This window comes from Vulpes vulpes, chromosome 13, assembly GCF_048418805.1.
Source record: "Vulpes vulpes isolate BD-2025 chromosome 13, VulVul3, whole genome shotgun sequence".
In the NCBI taxonomy this organism is placed as follows: Eukaryota; Metazoa; Chordata; class Mammalia; order Carnivora; family Canidae; genus Vulpes; species Vulpes vulpes.
The window spans coordinates 129,594,109-129,606,288 of record NC_132792.1 but is presented as its reverse complement, the minus strand read 5'-3'; the positions used below and the strand labels follow the sequence as shown (position 1 = coordinate 129,606,288).

Below are 12,180 nucleotides of genomic sequence, written 5' to 3'. Positions count from 1 at the left end.
CTCTGGGTTTCCTCTTTACTTCCTTTTCCAGGGCTTTGCTACTGCAGTCCTTTTCTGAGTGGTTCTGACAAAGGAACTTCAAAAACAGTCATTGTCGATCAGCAGTGCCCAGCGGTGGACTCAGGGCAAACTGACAGGTTTCCTGGCTGACTGAGCAAATCCCTCCCAGGCCCCAACTTGGTAAAATCCCCCAGCAGTTATTACATGCCTCCATCTGGGGACCGGAGGGCCTTGTCTTTTCCCGGGCCCCCAGCCATGCAGGAAGTTGCTCAGGTGACCCTTTCAGGGCCTCTACCACATACACACCCTGTTCCTTCCTCAGCTGAGGGAGAAGATGGGCCTCTGTGGAAGGAGTCCCTCTGTATCTTCCAAGAACAAAGTTCACATACTCATTTGGCCCCCAAGGAGCATCATGCTTTTAAGCTTGCTTTGTTCTTATGCCCAATCCATTTCGGCAAGAGCTGAGACGGGTCCTAAAGCATACTGAACCTCTAGCCTAGGGCCTGAGGCCCCCCTGTACTTTCCCAGATGAGGGAACCCACTTTTCAAGCAACTTCCTTAGGAGCCTTCATTCATACCACCTAACAAGTTGGGGGGGGGGGGGGACTGGGCCATCTGCCACCTCTGCCCTGAAGCTAGAGCCAGCCTGAGAGAACCCTGATGCTCTATGCTTAGAGGATCTTTGAGCAGTGTGGACACCACCGGCTGAGCTTAGCTGCATGTTCCCCATCACCCTTCCCCAGCGCTTATCCGAGTTTCCCTGACTTGCAAATGTTTCTACGGAGGGTGGATCCCACACTCTAACGGCCCCCTGAAGATGATCCTTGTTCCTTGGAGACAACCGTGGAGCTGCATGCCTGAATGCAGGAGGCCTGCTCGGGACAGACCTACAGCCTTGCAGAGAAGTCACAGGGCTTCCAGGCCCAGCAGGGGTCTAGCTGCGAGCCAGCCAGGGCTCCTGCCGGAGTCCTGGTGGCTGCTGACTACAGCCTCAGGAGGAACAATCTTCCTTTTGAATGTGGGTGGGATGGGAATCACCTTAGAAGCTACATAACATCTGCACCTTCTCCTTTCATCTTGTTCAAAAGCCCTGTCCTGTTGGGATTGGCTGAGGGCTAAATGTCAGCTCTCCATTTCAAGGGGGAAGTCTGCGGAAGCCTCAAATTGTGGCGAAGGGAGGGACCGGGCATACACCCGGCATTCCTCCCCTGGAGGGAGGCTGGACCGGGACCAGGAAAGAGCCCTGCAGAGGAGCGGGGCGGCCCCGGTGCACCCGCACGTGTGGCCAGCACACCTCGGCGCGGCCGTCTCAGGAGGCAGGGACACGCCCGGGAGCCTCAAGGCTGGTGGCAAAGGGTGCCATTGGACTACCCACCGGGGGAGCTTTGCAGGAAGTTCTGAAAGAAGATGCGACGGACACAGGCACTCGAGAAGCTAGAGGACTCTCTAGAAGGTCAATCTTCAGTCGAAAAGGGACGCGCACAGCCCGGCGCACAAGCGCCTCGCGTCGCCCGTTCTGTTTCTCTTTTAATGCCCATCTCTTGAGGTCAGGGGCGTATGCTCCTGCCACTTCTGCCCACACGTCTGCCCATCTACAAAGTCGGCCGCACCTAACTTTAATTCTCGAGCGGAGAGGTCCTCACCCCAGCACCTGGCCCCCGAGGGCGCCCCGCTCCCCACCCCGCGCCCTCCCTCGGGCGGTCCTCCCGCCCCCCCTCGCCCGCTCAGCGGGGTGGCCCGGGGAGCCCGGGGCTGGGCCGGGGGCGCTTCAACCCCCTCCCGGGCGGCCCGGGGCCCCGCACCCCCTCCTCAAGCCCGCGCGGGGCCTTACCTCCATGGTCTCCAGGTGCCGGCTCCGCGGCGGCTGCGCTCGCTGTGCGCTCGGCTCCCAGCGCGGGCCGGGGCAGGGGCAGGGGCAGGGGCAGGGGCCGGGGCAGGGGCCGGGGCCGGGGTTGGGGCAGGGGCTGGGGCAGGGCGGGCAGGGCGGGCAGGGCAGGGGGGCGGCGGCGCGCCGGCTGCCTCGCTCGGGACTGCGGGCGGCCCGGCCCTGCGCGGGAGCACGAGGGAGGGGGAGGCCGGGGGAGGCCGCAGGAGGGGGAAGGGGTGGGGAGCGGGGGAGGGAGGCCGGCGATCAGGGTTTAAATTTAGACGCAAATCTAAACAGATACTGTCCCCTCCCAGGGCAGGACTCGAGCGAGGGAGTCACGACTCCATTAATCTGCCCAAACATGGGGATGGGACGGCCGCCTGGCCCCTCTTCCCCGCGAACTTTCTGCAGGACCCGGGTCTCTGCCCGGGTCCAGCTCTTCTCAAGCCTCGCCCCCCTTCAAAATGCCTAGCGCTTGCCCTGCAAGTTAAAGCCGTTCGTTTATTCTTCTTATCTTCCCCTCTTTACTGCTTCTTTCTTTTACGTGCATCTTTATTGCTTTCTTGCCTCCTTTTCTTAAAAAAAGAAAATTACGGCACTCGTGTCATACCTGGGTCTCCTGGCACGGCCGCGTGGGAGTGCAGGACCTCCGCTGGGCGCTCAGCGTGGGAGCGACGGGACCACCTTTCCTATTTCGCGTCTCTTGTCCTTTCCACGTGCACTCTCGCGCTTTCAGGAAACCGCTATCAATCTATCCATCTCTCCTCTGTGCCCGCCCGCGTGCTGGGGGGAGTTAGAGGGGTTGGGGGACCGCGAGGGATCCCAGAAAGAATTTTCAAGTCCCCTGTAGCATGACATCTTTTTTCTCTCGCTCTGATTTGATTGAGGCATTGGATGCTGTGGGAATCTCAGCTCCCACAAGCTGCATGCTAAAGGGCCTTTGCGCCGTTCCTATGAAATAGAGTAAAGGGCAAGATCCTGAACATCCGATTCCCATAAGACCCAGCATAGCAACCCTCCCCCGGGGCTGTCCCAGGCCTCTGGGCGTAGGAGAGGCTGAGGAAGAGGAGGCTGCGCAGGAAGGGTGTGGGACCTGGAATCTGCAGTGGGATATTTCTGAGCTACCAGCTTGAGTTCTGGCCAGCAGCCCTAGGTGCCCCTTCTGGGACCCTCCCCGCTGGACAGAGAGGAGAGGGGAGATGCCGGCAAGGATGTGAGCAGGAGGGGATTGGGCTGGCAGGACGGACGCCTCTGTTTCCCCGCAGCATTGGCCTGCCCTGCCCTGTCCCCAAAGCCTCACCCAGTTCACCTGAGACAGGCAGGGCGATCTCAGAGGGCCACAGCCAGGTGGGCAACAGGGAGCCCTGCAAAGGGAAATACACGAAGAATCCCATAACAGGGTGGCCAGGGAGGCTCAGTGGTTTAGTGCCGCCATCTGCCCAGGGCATGATCCTGGAGACCCGAGATCGAGTCCCACGTGGGGGCTCCCTGCATGGAGCCTGCTTATCCCTCTGCCTGTGTCTCTGCCTCTTTCTCATGAAAAATAAATAAAATCTTAAAAAAAAAAAAAAGAATCCCATAACAGAGACAAGTTGAGAGTTTGTTCACGTTAAGAAGAGCTACTCTGATTCAGTTCTTAATCCCAACACCACCCATGGTCTTTCAGGTGCTTAGATTGCTGCTTTGGGTACCAGTCTTACAAACAAGACCTTCTTCCTATCATACAACCTTCTAAAGCCTGACTTTCTAAAACACTAGCAGCCCAAATACCAAAGTCTTTTCTAATTCTGAACATAGGGGCAAGACCTCGATTTCAGAAACAGACTCTGGGTTGAATTCAGCTCAGCTACTTTCTAGCTGGGTTTCCTCTGACAAGTCACTTAACCTCTCTGATCCTCAGCTTCCTCACCTATACAGTTCAGTTGGCACTCTGAGTAGCTGTTTTTATAATATTTCACTTTGTGTACAAGCTCAAACGAATAGGGACCAAGTATTTCTTTTATTTAGAGCAGGGCATTTCGGGGGGCTCCCAAAAGGGCTCCCTACCCCCAAGAATTAGGATGAGTCCCCTCCCATTTCAGCCACACAGCTACAGAGGTGAGGACTCTAGGGCAGAGTTGGCAGCAGGAAAGGAAATTTCCTGGTACCTTACAATGCATACTTGTGCTTGTGTTTTCCTTTCTTCCTTTTAAAAGTTCATGGCTGAGCTGGTGAGAGGAACATAGTCTCTTCCCGTGTCTTCTAACCCTGACTCATAGCGCCTTGTTCTTTCTGCCTCTATCTAGTCCTCTTTTCGGCTCAGAATGGGGGCTGCCCCAGCACAGGTTTCTGGCTTAAAAACAGGAGGGCGGAAGTGCCTACCCAAAGGAAACCGTTAGGCCCAGATAGCATCACAGCCACCCAAGGTACCTTGCAGCTGCACCCCACACCCTGCTCAGGCCTTCCCTTGTCCAGTGAGAACACAGCACAAACAAGCTTGGCCTCTGCCACACTTGGAGTCTCAAGACATGCCCCAGAGCTTTTAGGGCCTGTGGCAGAGGCTTTCACTGGAGGAAGGAATGGGAATGGGGAGAGGGGCAGAGGGGCAGGCAGCCCAGAGCTGTTTCAGCAGCCGTGAAGAGAGGATAGGTGTGGGGATGTGCCTCCTCCTTTCCCTCCTCTTGCTCCTCCAGCAGATTCCTGGAAGCCAGAGTGCAGATAGCCCAGCTGGTAAAGACTCTATAGTTTTGTTGTGTCACCTGGGATTGTGACTTGCTGCTTTGTGGGCCTGGAGGAGCTGACAGCCCAAGAGGAATAGAAAGTGGCTCTGAGGGGGTGGTTCCCCTCCCCCTGGGTGGGGGGGGGGCTGGTTGTCTCATGAGGACCCACTTCCTTTACTTTCTCCCATGCCCCCTTCACACACCCTTGCAGTCTGACCAGCCAAGCAGTAAATAGAAACCAGTGCAGAATGCAGAACAAGGAACACTAGAGACATAGTCAGGGCAGGGGAGACTATGCGTCCTGGAGTCCATATTACCACAGGTAGCCACAGGCGCACAGGAGGCCCTCAGTGGACATTTGATGAATGAATGAACCCATAAGTGAATAAATGGAGCAAATTAGTAGAATCTTTGTCTTTAAATCAAAGGCAAAGCCTTTTCTATAGATGGGTCTTCAATGGGAGAAAAGACCCATTGGGATTAAAGATCATTGAAGGCCATAAATTAAGCAGTAACTTACTGAGTTTTTGAACAGAATTGTCAAGAGCTCAATCAATCAGCTATTAGTAAGTGGCCACACATGGTGCTGCTGATAGTTTGTTTTTAAAATTAAGAGCAAGAGGGGCACTTGGGTGGCTTACTGGCTGAGCATTTGCCTTTGGCTCAGGTCATGATCCCCGGGTCCTGGGATTGAGTCCCACGTTGGGCTCCCCCAGGGAGCCTGCCTCTCCCTCTGCCTGTGTCTCTGCCTCTCTCTGTGTGTCTTTCATGAATAAATAAATAAAATCTTAAAAAAATAAAGAGCAGGAAACAAATATTATTTTATGATTGCAAATATATATATATATATATATATATATATATATATATATTTCTGCCTTAAATTCTGGGAATGTGGCAAAAACAAAACATCTAATTCTGCTGTAACTATCATTGAGGAATGGAGTTGAAAGCACTGAAATGAAAGCATAAAGGCTTAGAGTTTTTATGTGTTTAAAGAGTTGCACGACAGAGAGGTTCCCAGATGGTAGGAGATAGAAGATGCTAGCTGTTTTTAATGTGTGGAACGTAAATTGAGGAGGAAGGTAGCAGGGTAGCAATGGAGCCACAGGGAAGATGTTCAAGTGTGTATAGGACAGTCAACAGGGATTGGAGACCTCATGAGGAATGGTTTGACTGGTCCTTTGGGGATCAGGAGATTGGCTACATAGGAAAACTGAGCAAATACATTGATATATTGAGGCCTATGGGAGCCAGGTTTCTCATTGATGGGCAAGGGTCAGAAAAATATGCAGGGGTGGGGTGGAGGGACTAGAATGAACTTTGCTGCTGGATTAGAATGAGAGGTATTGATATGAAGTCATGGTTTTCAGCCTGTAGATAGCTGTAGATATCAATGTATGTATATACATGCAGATATTTCTTAGTTTGAGCCACTGAGAGAGCCTAGGAGCAGTGACACTCCAGTAGCAATCAGTGCACACAGAGCCCAGATCTTGGTTTCTAAATACACTTCTTCACTAAAGGAACCAGGGCTTCTTGGAGAAAATGGCTGATTACTGGGCTTGGGCAGATAAAAAAACAAGATAAGCCCAGAACATCTTTTTTTTTTTGACAGAAAATGTCGAAGTCCTCAATGAATGACAAAGAGGTGTTAAAAGGACACAGAAGTCTGATTGCAGGAGTTTCCACTGGCAATATTGGGGTAATTTGGGGGGATAATATAAGGATCAAAAGAAATAATGGTAGCAATGAAGTATTACCCATGAAATAAAATAGAAATTCATGAGTCCAAACTGATAAAAAGAAACAGGTAAAGAAGTAGGAGAAGACAAAGTACTTACAGCACAATACCAATGAACAAATGTGAAACAAAGCTTAGAAGAAAATTGCCATATGACCACCATCGTCATAATTTCAGGTAAGAAATACTATTGGATGTTAAATATAATGGGCAAAAATGAGATGAGGAATGGGATTTTGCGTAATTTAAAAATATCTCTCCTATAAGTTACTCACTAATTACAAAGGAGGAAAAGTACCTTTACAGAGAACAAACATAACAGATATCATATTAACCAGGTGATCAAAGTAAACATGCCCAATGGTGGGACAAGTTGACGTTATGTGCTATCCAATGGAATACAAGAACATAACATCACTTCTGGAATATTCTTGCCCAAAGTGCATCAACTGAATCTAATCATGAGGAAACATTGGAGAAGCTACATAGGAAAACATTCCTCAGAGTGACTGGTCTATAATCTCCAAGTGCAGTCAAAGGAAGGATGAGGAAGAGTCCTAGGCAAAAGGAGACGAAAGTGACATGACTCCGTTGTATCAATGTGTGGTTCTGGGTTGGCTCCTTTGACTATAGAGTCTATTAAAGGGTTATTGTATAAACATGTATCAAATAATGGCAATGTACAATTTAAGTATCTTACAGTGTTATTAGTCAATTATACCCCAATAAAGCTGAAAAAAGAGAAATTATTAGGATAATTGGCAAAACTGTAAGGACTCCTGGATGAAGGCTATGTGGGAGTCCTTGGTGTTAACCTTATAGCTTTTCTCAATGTTTAAAATTATTTCAAACTGGAAAACGAAGGAAAAAAGTGGTGGGGGAAGAATTGAACTGTCCCATTTGTTCGATTCCAACTGACTCCCTGCCCAGCCCCTCCACTGTCTGTTCCTCCCCACCCCATCCCCACCCCAGACACCCACAGGGTGGCCAGGTCCCCAGTGTTGGAGAGGGACAACAGCCAGAGAACACCTAGTCTTCTGGCATGACAGGGGATGGAGACAGGAAGGGGAAGATTATTCATGTCTTTCTTTGTACAGATATCTTTGTGTGGTCATAGTAAACACATCTATCTTTATGATTTTGGAGAAGAGAACCAGCTAAGACACTGATCTGGTTACCAATGCCAAGGAACAGCATTGACAAAAACCCGAAGTGGGTAGTCTGCAGGCCCCAACAGATTGTGGCCTTCTCCTTCTGAGTGACGCAGATCCCGTGTTTAGGAATGAAGTTATGCAGCTCTCCAGGGAAACACAAACCTTCTTGATCTGATTGTATCATGCCAGAGCACCTGTGCACTGGCCTCATTTCTAGCTATAAATTAGAGTGATCCAAGGAGCTTTGAAAAAAGTATCCATGCCTAGGTCCCACCCCTGGTCAACAGGGTGTGGCACCTGGTGTGTGTTTTTTCAAAGCTTCAGTAAAGAGGTAAATCCTGAATAGTCAGCCAATTGTGGAAATGACATTCCTCTTGCCAGAAATTGGTTTAGAGAGAATTAAGTGAGATTTTGGTCAATGAGATAAAACGGGAAATCTTTATGCTTTCTGCTAAAGAAACACATAGGAAGCGATACCCTGTGAATATGGGGTGTTTTCTTACCTAATGTTATGCCTGGAATGTTATGCCGCAGCGACCATTTTGCTATCATTAGAAAAGCTGGAAAGAGCCAGAATATACGCTCCACAAAGACAGATTTTTGTTTCTTTTCTGGTCAGTGTCCATCCCATGTACCTAAATCAAGGTCAGGCACCAACAGGTATTTGGGAAATACTCAGCAAATAAGGAACCCAGTGACTGTGGAGGCACTGAATTGGCCAATTCTAGAGAGACTATCCCCTGGATATCTTCTGTGAAGTAATACATTTCTTTGTAGTTTAAGCTATTTGAGCACAGTGTTTTGTTATAGCTGAAAGCACCCAATGATTAAGATAGATGCAAACTTACAAGAAGACATAATCAGACATACATGCCAACACAGTCAAAGAAGCATTCCTCAAAAAAATGTTGAGCAGAGATGTGGAGAAAGAGACTGGCATGGAAGGGCAGAGAGAGAAACACACACACACACACACACACACACACACACACACACACAAACACAGATGGGAGAATATGATGCAGAAAAAGAGAGTGGGAAACCTGACTAATACCTATTGGGGAAGAAAAAAATTTAGATTGAAAAAATTAGAGTAATCACTCAGAATGTGAAGTGTCGTAATTCCTATCTGAATTTTGGACAGTAGTTGTAGATAATCCTCTATCTTTCCATATTCTTTTTTTTCCCCCCGAATATTTTATTTACTCATTTTTAGAGAGAGAGTGAATGCAAGCAGGGAAAAGAGCAGAGCATGAGGGAGGGGGACAAAATGTCAAGCAGACTCATGCTGAGCATGGAGCCTGACACAGGGCTCGATCCCACAATCCATGAGATCATGACCTGAGCCAAAACCAAGAGTTGGAGTCTCAACTGACTGAGCCACCTGGGCATCACTATCTTTTCTTATTTTTTTTTTCTTTTTAAGATTTTTTTTTGGGGGGGGGGGAGAGTGAAAGCACACAAGCAGAGGAGAAGAACAGGTAGAGGGAGAAGCAGACTGTGATGAGTATGCAGCCTTCATGTGGGGCTCGATCTCATGACCCTGAGATCATGACTTGAGCCAAAACCAAGAATCGGCTGCCTAATTGACTGAGCTACCCAGGCGCCTCTCTTTCCTTATTCTTTTTTTTTTTTTTTTCTGACAGAGAGAGAGAGAGAGAGAGAGAGAGAGAGAGAGAGAGAGAGAGAGAATGAGAACAAGCAGAGGGAGAAGCAGACTCCTCACTGAGCAGGGAGCCCAATGTGGGGCTACATCTCAGGACCCCAGGATCATGACCTGAACCGAAGGCAGACACTTTCCTTATTCTTCAAAAGAAAAATAACTGATTTCTTCTAGAAAGAAAGTGGGTGATATTTACAGAATTAAAGGTATGTTTTGTTTCCTTTTTTTTTTTTAAGATTTTTTATTTACTTATTCATGAGAGACACAGAGAGAGAGAGAGACAGAGACACAGGCAGAGGGAGAAGCAGGCTCCATGGAGGGAGCCCAACGTGGGACTCGATCCCACGTCTCCAGGATCAGGCCTTGGGCTAAAGGCGCGCTAAACCACTGAACCACCCGGGCTGCCCTGTTTTTTTTTTTTTTTTTTTTTTAATTTTTATTTATTTATGATAGTCACACAGGGAGAGAGAGAGACAGAGAGAGAGAGAGAGAGAGAGGCAGAGACACAGGCAGAGGGAGAAGCAGGCTCCATGCACCGGGAGCCCGACGTGGGACTCGATCCCGGGTCTCCAGGATCGCGCCCTCGGCCAAAGGCAGGCGCCAAACCGCTGCGCCACCCGGGGATCCCTGTTTGTTTTTTTTTTTTTTTTTTTTTAAGTATATTTTCATAGAGTAATCTCGTATTACAATTTCTTTTAGGATATTTTTAGCAATGTTAAGTGCTGTTGCAGTTTTGCCAGTAAAGGCATTTACTAATATGAATCGGTATCTGGGATTGGGCAGGAACTTATCCAAAACTAGAGGTTACCCACATGGCCTTAGAATAAATATCTGTAATGATTCTACACAATAAAGTGAAGCAGGTTATGAGAAAAAATAGTACTCAGATCCTGTCTACCCACTCATCCCCATGGCTTTCTTTGCATGGACAACAGGCAAAGAATGAAGTGGGAAGTTTTCTGCATACTACATGCTCATTTTCAACCCCAGCAAAGTGCACATTCGCAAAAATTTACTAAAAACCACTGTCCTGGGATCCCTGGGTGGCTCGGTGGTTTGGTGCCTGCCTTTGGCCCAGGGCATGGTCCTGGGGTCCCGGGATCGAGTTCCACGTTGGGCTCCCTGCATGGAGCCTGCTCCTCCCTCTGCCTGTGTCTCTGCCTCTCTCTCTCTCTCTCTCTGTGTCTATCATGAATAAATAAATAAATAAATCTTAAAAAAAAATAAAATAAAAGCCGGTGTCCTGGGGCACCTGGGTGGCTCAGTGGTTGAGCATCTGCCTTTGGCTCAGGGCATGATCCTGGGGTCCAGGGATCAAGTCCCACATCAGGCTCCCCGGAGGGAGCCTGCCTCTCCCTCTGCCTGTGTCTCTGCCTCTCTCTGTGTGTCTCTCATGAATACATAAATAAAATTTAAAAACAAACAAAAAACCTGTGTCCCCACCTGTTAGTTTATCTTTTCCTCTTGGGGTGGTTCCATTATTCATCCATTTGTTAGGACAGAAACCTGGGAGTTGTTCTTGATTCTTCCTTTATCTTTACCAAGCAGATGCTACCATCTGGACTTCAAAACATCCTACCCTCCTTCCCCCACCAACCACTGTCGTCTGGATAAGATGTCCTCGTTCGTCTCTATGTATCCCCTAATTGTTGGGCTTGCTGTCAACCTGACTTACCATCTCCCCTCAACAGTTTCCACTCTACAGACAGCAAATCTTTCTAAAACATGTATCTCATACCCTTCCCCAAGAGGGCCCACTTACCTGTCTGACCTCTTCTCAACAAGGAACACCCAGGACTCCACACTCCAGACGTCCTGAACTGCTTTCAGGTCTGTGAAAGAGCTCTGTTCTCTGCTTGGAATACAATTTCTTCCTTTGCACAAAGCTAACTCTTACCTATCCTTTGGTTCTCTGTTAGGCTTCCCCAGGGAGAGGGTCCTGACCATGCTGCCCCTCCCTCCACCCACCGCCTCCCCCAGATATGTGCTTCCCACTCACACCTCCTGCCTGTACTCTTCCTGTCATTGCAATGCTCGCTTTCTAATTGCCTGTTTACTTTCTTTATCCTCTCTAAGAATTTGCAGCTTCATGAAGGCACATTCCATTCTGCCTTGGTCAAGGTTCTATGATCAATGCTAGGTTCAACTTTGGTGAATAAATACATGTGGGATGAATGAATGAATGGACACTGGCTCCATGCAAAAGAAGTAGATAATCCATTTTGTAATCCAGTCCTTGATCATCCACCTGAAAATGCAGTAAGAATGTAAAGAGGAGTAATGTAGAGGGCAGCACGGAGATTGATAAAAATCAGGATTGAGGGGATCCCCGGATGGCTCAGAGATTTAGCACCTGCCCTCAGCCCAGGGCATGATCCTGGAGTCCAGGGATCGAGTCCCACATAAGGCTCCCTACATGGAGCCTGTTTCTCCCTCTGCCTGTGTCTCTGCCTCTCTCTCTCTCTGTGTCTCTCTCATAAATAAATAAATAAAATCTTAAAAAAAAAAAAAAGATCAGCATTGAAACCAGACTTCCTTTGTCCTTCTGTGACCTTGACCAAGTTACTTAACCATTTTACTCCTCTGTTTCTCTATCTGTAAAGTGGGGATAATAATAGAATTTACCGCATAGAGCTGTAAGGATTAAATGAGTTAATACATGTGAAATGCTTAAAATAGTTATCAGTGAATAGTAAGTGTGGTAAATGTTGGTGGTGATTGACATAGCAGTAACAGGAGCAGCAGCCATACCATGTCATGAAGAAAGGACTATCGCCAGGGGCAGGTCTAGTAGGAGGTGCAGCTTCCTTCCCAACAATAGTCCATCCATGTGTATCTCTCAATTCCAAGCCATCCACTTATGATTTCCACCTACTTCTTCTTCTTCTTCTTTTTTTAAAATATTTTTAAAATTTTATTTGACAGAGAGAGAACAGGCAGGTAGGGGTAGAAGGAGAAACGGGCTTCCTGCCAAGGGGGGAGCCCAATGCAGGGCTGGATCATGATCTGAGCCAAAGGCAGATGCTTCACCTACTGAGCCACCCAGGCACCCC

The 12,180-nt window shown here is 48.5% G+C and overlaps 1 protein-coding gene across 2 annotated transcripts in view; it reads right to left on the bottom strand.

Annotated features, from left to right (window-relative positions):
- RCSD1 (RCSD domain containing 1) overlaps positions 1–2,131 on the bottom strand; it is a 71,101-nt gene extending 68,970 nt beyond the window's left edge. The window contains exon 1 of one of the 2 annotated variants that reach the window (XM_072732923.1): positions 1,832–2,131. In XM_072732923.1, the coding sequence (XP_072589024.1) occupies positions 1,832–1,837 (6 nt within the window). In that variant the 5' untranslated portion in view covers positions 1,838–2,131. The remainder of the gene's footprint in view (positions 1–1,831) is intronic. The other variant, XM_072732922.1, reaches the window with a different exon arrangement.
- Between the last annotated feature and the right edge of the window lie 10,049 nt (positions 2,132–12,180).